Raw genomic sequence first — 14,702 nt, 5'->3', positions numbered from 1 at the left:
ATTCAAGCCATGATATAGTTTGACTTTGGATTTTGTGTGAACCAAATTACATACCTTATAATTAAATAAATCCGTGGCTTATTTTTTTCAAGTTTCTCAGTCACCTTCCAAGACAGAGGTTGCTACCAACTATCAAATTCTGTCTTTTAAGTATAAACAAAGATGCTCTCAAATAAAGACCAATTCCTAGTGATTGGATCCATGCAATTTTATTGCTACCTTAAGGAGGTTGGTTGCCATTATATTTCTAACACAATGTTTCCCAGCTTCCCGATTTCACTTATAGCTTTGCAATTTGCAGGTGGTTCCTATCCAAGAATTAAAATATTTCTTTAGAGTGGATGCAACCTAGAGTTGAAGCTATTCAACTGAGATTTTAGGTAGTCAAATATGCCATATTCTCCTGATCACTTAGCGGCCTGGCACTATGTTCAACAGCATGAAATTGAAACTGTTAAAAAAAACTATAAACTTTCTTACGCTTGTAATCTTAAAAATCTATTCCTATTAGCTTTATTAGGAGTTCTTCATAGGAGATTAGCATGGAATACCAGGGCCTTACATTAGATTGAGAATTTAAATTCCCAAAGATACCATTGTCAAGAAAATGGTGCAAAGTTATACACTCAACCCAAAGAAGGTTTTATTTATTTGATTTCATAATTATAAAAAATAAACTTATTTTTGCAAAATGCAAATATTTGACTACCTAAAATTTATAGTAAGCTAACAAAATGCCCCAGAGGACATTATTTAAATTGTATGCATGGCTATGCCATATTATTGCAAGGAGAAACATTTTTCCCACAGATATGCAAATAACCAAACTAGTTCTACTGAATATGTCATATGTATTTGTCACCATGTGTTTAAGGGTGTCAAACCAGCTGCATTCCCTTCCCCTATTCCATGCAATTACTTCAAATTCTTCAAGCACAGGCCTTCTGGCTTTTAAATTTGGCTTACCGTCTTGTAACCCATATTTGTGTTGGCAATTAAGTGCATAGGCATTTTTGTGGACCTCTATAAAACAATGCTGCTGTTTTGTTGTTTAAGAGCACATATTTGTTTCTGTTTCCCAAGGGTCTGTACATTGCCCCATTATCTAAAACTGGTTTTTCAGAGTAGGAAATAATATAAAAACCTCTGCACAGACAGAATTGATTTGGATGCCGTCTCTTAAGCATCTTCACCAAGTACCTTATTAGCTGGGTCTCCTGAAGGCAGTTTCTGTTTCTCATAAGATTATTTATCTGATCATGTGTAAAACCTGTGGCCCTGAGGCAGCTGAAATTTATAGACCTTTGCAAGCAATTTGTTCAAAACTCTGGCAAAAGTAATTTGTCTCAGTCTTGATAGCCTACTGGGCAGAGAGGACAAACAAACAGGAGAAGCCAGAAAAAGGAATTGTGTTTGATGTGGAATTGGGGAAATAAAAAGAATAGTTTCAAGAATAACCTGGCTCAAAACATGCAAGGATTTTAAGTTTTGTACTGATTTTTAGAGAAGCTAATCAAATGTTAGAAAGACTTACCTTTGAGACATGATATAGCAATTACTTAAACATAAGAGTACAGCATTTAATTACTATCTCTTTATATTATGGTAATAATTACTTAACTATAATTATTTTCATTATAGAATTGTATTTCTGTAATCTATCATATAAAACAGAGAGAGAAATGTTATTCAAAGCATTTAGAATATTCAGAAAGATTCTCCTGCATTTTCATAGTGATGTACTTCCAACCTTCTATACTGTTTCAGAATTTCCAGCTTGTATACGCTATTATATAGGCTGCAGCTCTTTGATGCATATTGATACCTATTCTCTATTGTCCCTGGTGTGTTTAGATATCATAGATTTACCACAGGTTACAAAAAACCATTTTTACATAAGAATTATTTCCATCATGAAATTGTAATGCACTCAGTGCCCTTCCATTTTTGCAAGAAAGAACTAAGGAACCTTTAGATCAGCCCTTTAAAGCCACAAACGTATAGCTGAGCTGGCTGAATTCTAAAAATTGACATTCATCTGCCCAGAGGGCAAACAAGTGGAGGAAACATGATTTAGATTCAGACAGGTGCATTACTTTGCTGGTATGACCCACCTATGATTAAATAATGTAATTACAGGTAGTTCTCAACTTACAATCATTCATTTAGCAACCATTTGAAGTTACAGCGGCACTGAAAAAAGTGACTTACACCTGATCCTCACATTTAAGACCATTGCAGCATCCCCACAGTCATATGATCAGAATTTGGGCACTTGACAACTGGCAAGTATTTACAACAGTTGTGGTATCCAGGATCATATGATCTCCATTTGTGACCTTCCTAGCTATTTCTAACAGACAAAGTCAATGGGGAAAACTGGATTTGCTTAATGCAGGGGTGTCCAAACTTGGGAACTTTAAGACTTGTGGACTTCAACTCCCAGAATTCCCCAGCCAGCATGGCTGGCTGGGGAATTCTGGGAGTTGAAGTCCACAAGTCTTAAAGTTCCCAAGTTTGGACACCCCTGGCTTAATGATAGGATGATTCACTTAACAACAACAGCAATTTGTTTAACAACTATGGTAAAAAGAGGTTGTAAAATTGGGCACGACTCACTTAACAACTGCCTTGCTTAACAATTGAAATTCTGGTCCAATTGTGGTCATATGTTTAGAACTACCTGTACTGTATTGCATTGAGTGTCCAATCTGGGTCGATCACCAGCACCAGTGGTTTTGTCTTCAAAGCTATCGGACTCGTACTGGAGCCCATCTTCAGGAAACTTCTCTCTAGCAGAGCAACTACTCTATTGAGTAATCATTTGTTCGAGTAGCCTAAATTTGAGGATTGCCGATTGCTAACTAGTCAGGCCTCATTCACACTGTTATTATTTCCCCAAAGGTTCTTTTTCAAGAGGCAACTGGACTTTCTGGTTTTTCTTCAAAGAGATTTTGCTTCCCGTCCAAGAAGCTTCTTCAGCTCTGACTGGATGGTGCGGAATGGAAGGCTTTATACTCCTTGCAGACAGATGGTTATTTGCATTCTTTAGTGAATTGTTAAGGTCACCTAGAGGTCATAGCCGAAGAAGCTTCTTGGATTAGAAGTGAAACGCCTTCAAAGAAAAACCAGAAAGTCCAGTTGCCTCTTGAAAAAGCACCTTTGGGACCAGGATGACTGAGAATCTCCATAGATCAGGGGTGTTCAAACTTGGGAACTTTAAGACTTGTGGACTTCAACTCCCAGAATTCCCCAGCCAGCATGGCTGGCTGGGGAATTCTGGGAGTTGAAGTCCACAAGTCTTAAAGTTCCCAAGTTTGGACACCCCTGCCATAGATAATGTTACTATTTGATTTTTTTAAAAAATTATATCTTGCCTTTATTATTTGTATAAATAAGTCAAGGTGGTGGACATATCCAGTTCTCCTGTTTTCCCCACAACAACATCTCTGTGAATGAGTTGGGCTGAGAGAGGCCCAAAGTCACCCATTTGGCTTTCTCTTGTTGCTTCCATTTCTACCCTCTGAGTAAAACATGAGACCGAATAACTACATGAGCTTCATTATTAGTCAAGAGCAATTTCATGCATCACTGAATAACACTTTTTCTAATACCAGAATGTGGCAAAATGTTTCTTAATAGTGGCACCAAATTGGTATAATTCCTTCCCTGTGTAGAAGCCTGTCAGGCATCAACACAGCTTTCTTTTTGATACTAACAAACATGCTATTCTTCCCAATTTTATTTTTTCTCTTTTAATATTTGGTTATATAATTCATCATCTTGATCTTTTTGTAAACATCTGATAAACGGCATATGGCCTTTAAATTAAAAACGTGCTGATAATTTCCCCTCCCCCAGAAGTAAACACATTTGTACTAACATCTGAATTGACATGCTTAGATTCATGTATACCATATGTTGTTTCAGAATTGTTTATTAAGGGTAGGTAGTCACTAGTGTTTTATCTTTTAAAGAATGTGTGTGTGTGTGTGTGTGTGTGTGTGTGTTTATACAGATAAAAAACTTTTTTTAAAATCAAGTTCAAGTTCAGACAACACATTATCACCATCATTACTGTATGTGTGTATTTTCTGCATATTAATTCTAATTTATTTTCCTCTCTTTCAGGGCAACCGGCTTTGGCTTTTTAAATGCACTCTGCAAAGCAGCAGCTGTTCTTGGAAACTTAATATTTGGTTCTTTTGTTGTCATTGCCGTATCAATACCTATTCTGTTGGCTTCTACAGTTTTAGTGTGTGGAGGTTTGGTAGGACTTCGACTCCCTGATACCAGAAACCAAGTACTGATGTAATTTTGAGATGGGTGGTGGATAAAAAAAGCCATTTATTTGCTTTCCTCTGTTTCTAAGTGTCATTTCTTGGATGGATGGGACGAGGCTTCAGATTATTGATTCAAGGAAAATAATTGCACAGAGAAGTTCTACCCTCAAAATGAAACCACAACAACAAAAAATTAAGAGAAACACAAGAAAGGGGAAAGAAGAGTGAATTCAGTGGAGCCATTTGTCCCAGTGTTTTGCATCTCATCAGTCCAACCCTGTTAAGTTTACATCTGTAAAATTCCAACAACTGGAGTCTACATGTGTCATTCCCTCACACAGACCTTTGCAGGTAAAAAGTGTGGAGGAACCTGTAGACACCCAAATTACGTTTTTGTGAAAGGAGAAAGATGAAAATTATGGACTGGAACCGTCCATAATTGGACATAAGATATTAGGGACCAAAAAATTGGCCATTGCCAATCTACCCCTCAGTTCATTTAATGAGTGCATAGAGATGTTTTTGAAGACAGTTGCTATGAAAACAAAAACAGATATAACCCCTGTAGCAGGGAGAGGTTTGACTGCCTCCTATTTGGCATGGGTGAAATGGGGCCACCCGAGCCATCCCGCAGCCTTTGGGGCAGCCCGAGCATTGCTCAGCCACGGCACATGAGAGAAAGGGACAGTGGGACCTGGACTCTTGCACTTTCAGGAGTAGGGTTACATCCCTTTTATTTCATGCTGAAGGAACAGTTGATGAAGCTGGCATAGTAGCTTCTATGAATATCCCACCCTGAATTTAAGGTTTCCAATTAAATTAAGAAAAAAGAATAAAACTATTTCCTAGAAGCCTATATTTTTTCATAGAGATCATCTCTGTGTAGGAGAATGGGTTTCCAAGCCATTTCTGAAAAGCGCTGGTTAGTTGACGAGAATAGGGTTCTAAGACAAATATTAATCTAAAACAGCCTCTAGTCACTTGTGAATTTAAATAAATTACAGCACGGAAAGCAACATATCCTTCTAATGCTTATTATAGTGACAAAATTAATATTTTAAAAATTAGATGAATATAAATAAACATCTAACCCTTTCTTAGGAATAAATGTTAATCTAACAAAACTGTCTCCAGAACTCCTGCTTGTAGCCAAATTTGCATACAAATATGGACAGATTAGGGAAGGTTGATGTAACACATATTATGAGACAATTAGATTAAACTACCATATTTTTCGCTCCATAAGACGCACCTAGGTTTAGAGGAGGAAATCAAGCAAAAAAAAAATCAGGCAAAGCCTGAGAGGACCACAGATAGGTGTCCTGTCATATGCCAGCTCTGCGTATTGACTGTTGCACTGCAAAAAAGAGACAAGAGGGGCAAGGACAAAGACAGAAAAGGTGGGGTTTAGCACTGTAAAAGGACCTCGCCGTCATGGCCCGATGCACAAACATTTCCACCCATTTTTGGGAGGGGGAAAGTGTGTCTTATGGAGCAAAAAATATGGTACATGATGATACTCAAGCACTAAAATTTCCTATATTCATGGGAAAAGACAAAAAACATGGCATTGTTTCTTTTGTAAACCACTATAGGAACAATACAGGCACACAGACACACACACACACAAAGATAAAGGTGTGCAAAACCCTTTTGATATAACTGAATCTGTTTAAGATGAAAATAATAACTATACCAGTGTGAGCCAGCAGTATGCTGCAGCTGCCAAAAAAGCCAAAGCAGTCATAGGCTGCATCAACACAGGGATAGTGTCACAATCATGTGAAGTGATAATGCCACTTTAAACCACACTTGGAATTTTGCATCCAGTTTTGGTCATCACAATAAAAAAAAAGATGTTGAAACGCTAGAAAGAGTGCAGAGGGAGAGCAACAAAAATGATTAAGGGACTGGAGGATAAAACATACAATGCAGGAACTGGGTATGTCTAATCTAACGAAGGAGTAGGGGTAACATAATAGGAGTTTTCCAACATTTGAAAATGTCAAATGTTGGAAAGGGGGATTACCTATTCTCCAAAATACTTGAGAACAGGACAAGAAGTAGTGAATGGAAAGCTTATCAAAGAGAGATCCACCCTAGAATTAAGGAGAAATTTCCTGACAGTGAGAACACTTAATCAGTGGAATGGCTTCCCTCCAGAGGTTGTGGAGGCTTCATCATTGGAAGTTTTTAAGAAGAGATTGGACAATCATTTGTCTGGAATGGTGTAAGGTCTCTTGCTTAAGCAGGGGGTTGGACAAGAAGACCTCCAAGGTCCTTTCCAATTCTGTTACTCTGTATTTTGTAAGTAAACTAACAACAGGATCTGTCGGAGACTCTAGAAAGATTGCAGAGAAGAGCAACAAAGATGATTAGGGGACTGGAGACTAAAACATATGAAGAACGGTTGCAGGAACTGGGTATGTTTAGCTTAAGAGAAAGAAGGACTAGGGGAGACATGATAGCATTGTTCCAATATCTCAGGGGTTGCCACAAAGAAGAGAGGGTCAAACTATTCTCCAAGGCAGGGTAGAACAAGAAGGAATGGGTGGAAACTAATCAAGGAGAGAAGCAACTTAGAACTGAGGAGAAATTTCCTGACAGTTAGAACAATTAATCAGTGGAACAGCTTGCCTCCAGTTTCTGCCTTCAGAAGTTGTGAATGCCCCAACACTGGAAGTCTTTAAGAAGATGTTGGATAGCTATTTGTCTGAAACGGTATAGGGTTTCCTGCCTAGGCAGGGGGTTGGACTAGAGGACCTCCAAGGTCCCTTCCAACTCTACTATTGTATTGTATTGAATATAACAGAAACGTTTTTAAGGCATGTCATCCTTTTCAAATGGTTTTTTAAATTAAAATTATAGTATGGGAAAATAATGCCCCTCTTTTGTTCTGATAATAGATATATTTTTATAAGTAAGTATAGTTAACAAAAAGAATTGATATACAAATTGAAGGATTTTTAAAGATAATTTTAAATCAATTGTCTACTGGTTTAGTGATGGATATAGCATAATGTTTTAGCCTAGTAGAACAGGATCTCAGCTAAGTAGAAAGTGTAGGCCAACATATCTCAGAATCAGACTTGGAAAGTTCGATTTAGACCTTGAAGTCCTATCTCCTGCTCAGTGCAAAAATTCAGATTAAACCAAGTGAAAAAGATAGCTGACCAGCTAACTAAGGCATTTCTTTCAACCCCCTTCAAGAGTATTTGATTTACAACTTCTATAATCTTAAAATCAACTTGCCATGCTATTTGGGAATTAACGATAATTATAGTTCAGAACATTTGAAGGGAGATTTGTCAGGGAAAGCTAATTGTAGGGCTGTCTTTATATGGCCTGGCAGTCATATCTACATTTTGATAAACGTGTTTTAAGCAGATTGAACCAGTAACAGAGAGGTAAAGGTATAAATATATCCCATTGAGGGAAAAATCCTGTGTATCCTTACATGCATACATAGACTTGCACCATAATTTAACACACTATATTTCCTCTAAATTCTGACTGTTCCCTCCCCACTGCCCCTCCCAAAAGAATATATTAAGGTCAACTGGGGAAAAGTAGACATGCCTTAACTATGTACATTCTAAATAAAACAGAAGATTTAGGCTAACTGCTTTTTCTTTGTGTGTGATCTATAATATTTATGTTTTGAATTGTTTTTCAGTATAGATATTTGTGTTCTAATACTGATTTAAGCCAAGAATCCATACTAATTGTGTCTTAAATTGGTAGAAAATCTTGACATTGTTAATGAATTTTGTAATTGTTATTGTCAGTTCAATATAGCTCTTAATATTTTCCTTTTGTTGCAATTTGGTTAACCTTTTGTAGTCAGTTCTTTAATCTTTTAACAGCTTTCCTTTCATTCAGAGGGAAGAAACTTTTAAATCTGTGTTGCCCTTAGGGGACACTTAATACTTCTAGGTATGAAATCTGAAGCCTTGTACAGATTGGGAGTAATGATGAATCACTAGCTGTAAACCATGCTTTTGATATGCACTGTCCATATAAAATGATGTGTTTTGTCTGCTTCCTTCATGAATGTAATCACTTAAAATTCTGGAGCCATAACTAAGCTTTAGAAGAAAATCCGAGCACCAGCTCCAGAGTAAGGCCAACATAATAAAATCTCATCATAGTTACAGTTATGTTACTTTTTCAGACTCTAATAATATTTTGACTCCAGATTACATTCTCATTAAGGATGTAAGTGTGGCCAAATTCAAGATGCAACCTTGGCAAGATCTAGACAAAAAGAGAAAGTACACTTTGAAGATTAAAAGGAGGAAGTGCACAAAAATAACCAAAGACGTGTGTATTCATCTTGTCTGAAATATATAACCTGTAATACTTGTAAATCCTTTTGTCTCTGTGACCACATTTCCCCACTTCCCTGTCTGAATAGGGAATAGCAGGGTCTAAAGCATAAAAAACAATGCAAAGATACAATGGGATGTGGCGGAAAGAAAGTTTGGGAAAAACAAGTTTGCTAAAAAAGAATATACTACAGCAGTACAATAGAGTTGTAAACAAATGCAACCTACTCAAATGACAGGCTGTCGCTAAGACTTATTTATTTACTTACTTAATAGACCGCCCAACTCCATTGTGATGTTGCTGATGTTTGATTACTTATATTAATCGTTTAATGATCAAAATGTCATATATGTAAAATAAATTTGCTTGAGCTGTGTTATCACTTTTCATGTAGTGCTTAACTTTCAATTCAAAAAGGAAGAGAGAACACTGTGGACATCTCTTTGTCGGTTCTTAGGTCACATGTGCCATCCCTCTCGTTAGATCTTGAGATAACTTCAAATACTTTAAACACATGGGAGAGAATATAAGAAATATTTGCTACTTTTCTTTTTCCTGTCTTGCACATGAGGACAACAAATAGTGAATTTTTCCTTGCAGAGAAACAAAGATTCAAGAGGACGTGATATGCTCTCTACTACATGGCAGGTCAATAGGGTGTTGGTTTCTGTGACAGTGGAAAGAGAAGAATCTCTCCAAACTGTCCTGAACATGGGAAAATATTGTCAGAAGCAAACATGTATTTAGACTAAAGTTGACTAAAGTCAATTGACTTAAAATGTTAATTTAAGAAACTGCTTTCTACCCTTCGTACATCTGTACTAAGAAAATATGGGATACTTTAGACTGCACATCTGAAATGTGTATCTAGATTTGAACAGAGTAATGTTGCATTGACTTTAATAGTTTCAAATCGCATCTTCCTATCATACCAATGTGCAGAGTTAAGTATTCAGCCATTTCTGTTTGTGCACCTTAAACCCCTTGGCTTTGAAATGGTACCAAATTGTTTTGGTAAGGTGATTCAAGATGGCCAATAATGTGCTTCCTAGATCTGGATCCTTTTCTGTGTCAATTAGAGTTCGTTTCCATGATTAAAGCTGAAACTGCAATTATTCCTATTATCCATCCAAGGACAGTCTCAAACTTTTCTCTGTTACCATTTTAACATAATGTGAGTAACCATGTAAATGTGGATGGCCCTCCATCCTCCCTTCAGAATCAGTGTATGTACCTAGTCGTGCATATCTGCACACATCTTTTTCTAGTAAATGTTTTAACGCAGATCTAGGTTTGAAAAAGGGCAGGAAGTACAAAGAAAGCTGCTATTCTCAAAAAGTGGGGAGCAGGATGGTGCTGAGGGAATTGGCATTTTTCTCTGAACTTCCTGTCTTCCTGTTAAACCAACCTCACTATCAAAGCCTAGCCCTTGCTTCATATTAGTAACCATCTGTTACTATCAGGCAGGAAACACAGCAGGAAGCACTGCTGCATACTCACTAATCACGGTTCTTGAAGGTTTCTCTCTTCTTTGCTATTTTTGTATCCTTAAATAGCAGGATACAGAAACATTTGATATGTGCCATTGATACCTATGCTGAGTTGCTTAGAAGTTCAGGCAGAAGCTATGATGGTGCTAATAGTTTATGCCAGGGGTGTCCAAACTTGGCAACTTTAAGACTTGTGGACCTCAACTCCCAGAATTCTGGGAATTGAGGTCCACAAGTCTTAAAGTTGCCAAGTTTGGACACCCCTGGTTTATGCCCTGTGTCACCTGGTAACCACATCTTTCCATCTTGACGCTGTACAACTAACAACGCTATCTGTTTACTATGCACAGGATGGACCTAGAAGCCAGTTAATGTGACTGGCAGCTTTAAAACAAATGCCATCCATAACTGCAAACCGTATTTCTAAACTGCTCTGTGATTATGGTATGGATTTGGCAAAAATGAGGTGGGGAAAATCTATATAAAGAAACACCCATGTGCAGGACCTAGGCTTCAAATTGCTTTTTAATCCCAACTGAAGATCAGCACACTAATTTTGTGTGCGCCATAAATTTACAGTATCACACTTGTGGGTATATTTTTCTGCTTTGTAATAATTCCTAACTCGGCATTTGCTGTTTTTTTGCTGAGCTTTTAACATTTGCTGAATTGCTTAGTTAGCTTAGTTACTCAGTGAGTTCTGAATTTTTTTCTGATTTTTCCTTTAATCCAATTGAGGCTCTAAATATGTGTAATACCAAGTCTTTCACTTCCAATATCACTCTTAATATCAGTATTACTCAGATGTTGCTCCCTCTTCATTATTTCAATTCTCGGTATCCACGCATGAGTACTTTCCTCAAGCCCTCCAGATCATTGTAAGTACAATTCCTAGATGTGTGCAAAGTAAGAGAAGACTAGAAAAATGCTATATATCAAGTGGTAGAACAATTATGGCAGAAAAGTCTATTACCTGTTTTATTTGAGGAGAAAAGAGCCCTTTTAATCTAGCTTTACTGCAGCAACAGGTATAAAAATAGCATATTCTAAGGCAGAGTTTCTCAACTTTGGCAATTTTAAATGTGTAGACTTGAAGTTCTAAGACAATTTCCCCCCCTACCTTAGAACAGCAGTCACCAACTGGTGGTCCATGAGAAAAATTTGGTGGTCCGCAGAAAAAATATTTGCATTTTTTATATTGAACTAAATCAAGGGACTCCAAACTATGGTCCCTGGACCGGATATGTACAATGAAGTTTGTGTTGCTGCAAAGCGTATTCCCCTTTGGGGTCTTTTTGCGTGGGTCGGAGGAGGGCAGAAATTCCGACTTGGGGTCTGCTTTGGCCTCCTGGTGTGGGGCTTTGAGCAAAGGCTGGAGGGAAGTGCCGTTGGTGGCGAAGAGCCTCTTGTTCCAGTGACACTGCATCATCGCCTGGAACTAGGTGACCATCTCAACCTGCTGAGCCTCCAGGCGCTGGCACCTGGCCTTGCACTCCCGCAGGTATTCCCTCATCTTTGAAAGCCTATGCTCATAGTCCTCAGTGAGGTACTTCTGCTGAGCCTCTTTTTCGGCCAGGTCAAATTTGAACTGAGTTTTATTTTTTATTTATTTACTAAGCGCTTATAGACCGCCCCCTCTCCCGAAAGGGACTCGGGGTGGTGTACAGTCCATATCAGAAATACATCATTTAAATAGCTATAAAATTAGACAATTAAAATTATTAAATAAATAAATAGATACGAAGGAGGATAAAAGGTTTAAAGAACTGTACAGCTGAGTAAATAATTTAAAACCCCAACAAATATCCCATAAAATTAAATTTAAAAAACAATTCCCCTAAAAAACCAGTTGAGAAATATGTTTTCCAGGAGGTAGCAGTTATGATTATGCCAGGCCAGCCAATCGGAACAGGTGTGTCTTCAATTTTTGTCGGAAGGAGCGGAAGTCGGTGGTGGTTCTAATGTCGGGGGGGAGGTCATTCCAGAGGGTTGGGCCCATCACAGAGAAGGCCCTGCTCCTTGGCGCCGCCCGTTGACATTGCCTAGTGGACGGCACTAGGAGAAGTCCCTCCCTGTGAGAGCGAATTGGCCGCAGGGATGTGTGTGGAGAGATGCGATCCCGCAGGTAGCTAGGTCCTGTGCCATGGAGCGCTTTAAAGATGGTGATCAAAACCTTGAAACGCACCCGAAAAACCACAGGCAGCCAGTGCAGCTCGCGCAGGAGCGGTGTTACGTGGGAGTACCTAGTACTCCCCATGACAGCCCGCACGGCTGCGTTCTGGACTAGCTGCAGTCTTCGGGCGCATCCCAAGGGAAGCCCCATGTAGAGAGCATTGCAGTAGTCCAGGCGAGACGTCACCAGTGCATGAGTGACCGTGCATAGGGCATCCCGGTCCAGGAAGGGGCGCAATTGGCGCACCAGGCGAACCTGGTGGAACGCCCCCCTTGCCACGGCTGCCACATGGTCGTCCATTGACAGCCGGGCATCTAGGAGGACGCCCAAATTGCGCGCCCGTTCCACAGGGGGCAATTGTTCGCCCCCTATGGCCAGCGATGGGGTCAGCTGGCTGAACCGAGGTGCCGGTAGCCACAGCCACTCAGTCTTGGAGGGGTTGAGTTTGAGTCTGTTGTTCCCCATCCAGACCCCGACGGCTTCCAAACATCGGGACATCACTTCGACAGCCTCGTTGGGGTGGTTTGGGGTTGAGATGTACAGCTGAGTATCATCAGCGTACAGATGATATTCAACCCCAAAACCACGGATGATCTCCCCCAGTGGCTTCACATATGTGTTGAACAGGAGGGGCGAGAGGACCGACCCCTGCAGCACCCCACAAGTGAGTGGCCTCAGGGTCGACCTCTGCCCCCCTGTCAACACACATTGCGTCCGGTCGGAGAGGTAGGAGCCGAACCACCGCAAAACGGTGCCTCCGACTCCCATCCCCTCCAGCCGGCGCAATAGGATACCATGGTCGATGGTATCAAAAGCGGCTGAGAGGTGTAATAGGACCAGGATAGAGGAACAACCTCTATCTCTGGCCCTCCAGAGATCATCAACCAACGTGACCAAGGCTGTCTCTGTGCTGTGCCCGGGTCGGAAGCCGGACTGGCGTGGGTCTAGATATTCGGATTCGTCAAGGTGTCGCGGAAATTGCTGTGCCACCACATTCTCAACAACCTTCGCTAGAAAGGGAAGGTTGGAGACTGGACGATAATTAGCTAGCTCCGTTGGGTCAAGTGAAGGCCTCTTGAGTAAGGGCCTCACCACCGCCTCTTTCAAGGCAGTTGGTAAGGATCCCTCACCCAATGAGGCGTTCACCAGGCCCAGAAGCCAGCCTCGTGTCACCTCCCAGGATGCCAGTACCAGCCAGGAGGGACACGGGTCCATTGAACATGTGGTGGGTCGCAGCCATCCACGCAACCTGTCCAAATCCTCGGGGGCAACAGAGTCAAACTCCTCCCAGAATGGTCTCACAAGACTCACTGTTGACGGCTCGTCCGGTCCACTGGAGGGGGCCCATCCGCTCCGGATCTGAGCGACTTTGTCCAGCAGATATTCCCCAAACTCCTCTGCTCTTTCCTGCAAGGGTGCCCCCCGCGTCCCCTGCGACAAGAGGGAGCGGGTCACCCTAAACAGGGCAGCAGGGCGGTTATCCGCGGACGCAATAAGAGCGGCACAATGTCTACGTTTGGCCGCTCTCAATGCCACAAGGTAGGTCCGTAAATAGGCTCTTACCTGTGTTCGATCAGACTCGGAGCGTGAGGACCTCCACCTGCTCTCTAGACGTCTCCTATGGCGCTTCATCACCCACAACTCCTCGGTGTACCAAGGAGCTCGGGTGGATCACTGCCGTAGGAGAGGTCGCAAAGGCGCAACCCGGTCCAAGGCCCCAGCCGTCGCCCTATTCCAGGCGGCCACTAGGTCCTCCGACCGAGCGCGGGTCAGGGCTACAGGTAGTGGCCCAAGCTCCGTCTGGAACCTATCCGGTTCCATCAGGTGCTTGGGGCGGTACCAGCTTGGACAGTCTGGCTCCGCCTCCTCGCAGTGGAGGGTAGCGCCAGGGAAGTCGAGCCGGAGACATGAGTGATCTGACCATGACAGGGGAGTAACAACTAAATCCCCTATTCCCAGATCACTCGTCCACTGCTCAGATACAAAAACAAGGTCCAGTGTGTGGCCACCTTCGTGTGTGGGGCCCTGAATTAATTGGGTCAGGCCCATGGCTGTCATGGAAGCCATGAACTCCCGAGCCACCTCAGATGCTGCTCCCGTCGACGGCAGGTTGTTCTTCCAACGTTCTCATGGTGGCTACTTAGCTTCACAACGTCTTCCTGTTGGGGTCCTAAGGAGCCCATGTGGGCAGGCAAGGAGTGGCTAGGAAGGGAGGGGCGAGTAGAGGCTGGTGAGGCGCCCCCTGATGTGAGTGATATCGAGTTGGCCACGGCCACACAACCAATCATTAGGCAGATCATATTAGTGGTCCGCGGGATTTAAAATTACGAATTTAGTGGTCCCTGAGGTCCGAAAGGTTGGTGACCCCTTCCTTAGAACATATCAATTCTTATTCTCTCTGCAAGACTTCCTTGGTGCAATGGTTCA

General features: G+C 41.3%; 1 protein-coding gene across 1 annotated transcript in view; it reads left to right on the top strand.

The window, feature by feature from the left end:
• Positions 1 to 6,845, top strand: part of SV2C (synaptic vesicle glycoprotein 2C) — a 90,474-nt gene extending 83,629 nt beyond the window's left edge. Inside the window, exon 13 of the mRNA XM_081940310.1 lies at positions 4,132 to 6,845. Within this exon, the coding sequence (XP_081796436.1) occupies positions 4,132 to 4,315 (184 nt within the window). The 3' untranslated portion in view covers positions 4,316 to 6,845. The remainder of the gene's footprint in view (positions 1 to 4,131) is intronic.
• Positions 6,846 to 14,702: the final 7,857 nt, after the last annotated feature.

The sequence above is a fragment of the Natrix helvetica genome (assembly GCF_964273705.1).
Source record: "Natrix helvetica genome assembly, chromosome: 2".
Taxonomy (NCBI): Eukaryota; Metazoa; Chordata; class Lepidosauria; order Squamata; family Natricidae; genus Natrix; species Natrix helvetica.
Note: the sequence above shows the minus strand (reverse complement) of the source record. Positions and strands in the feature narration are given on the sequence as shown.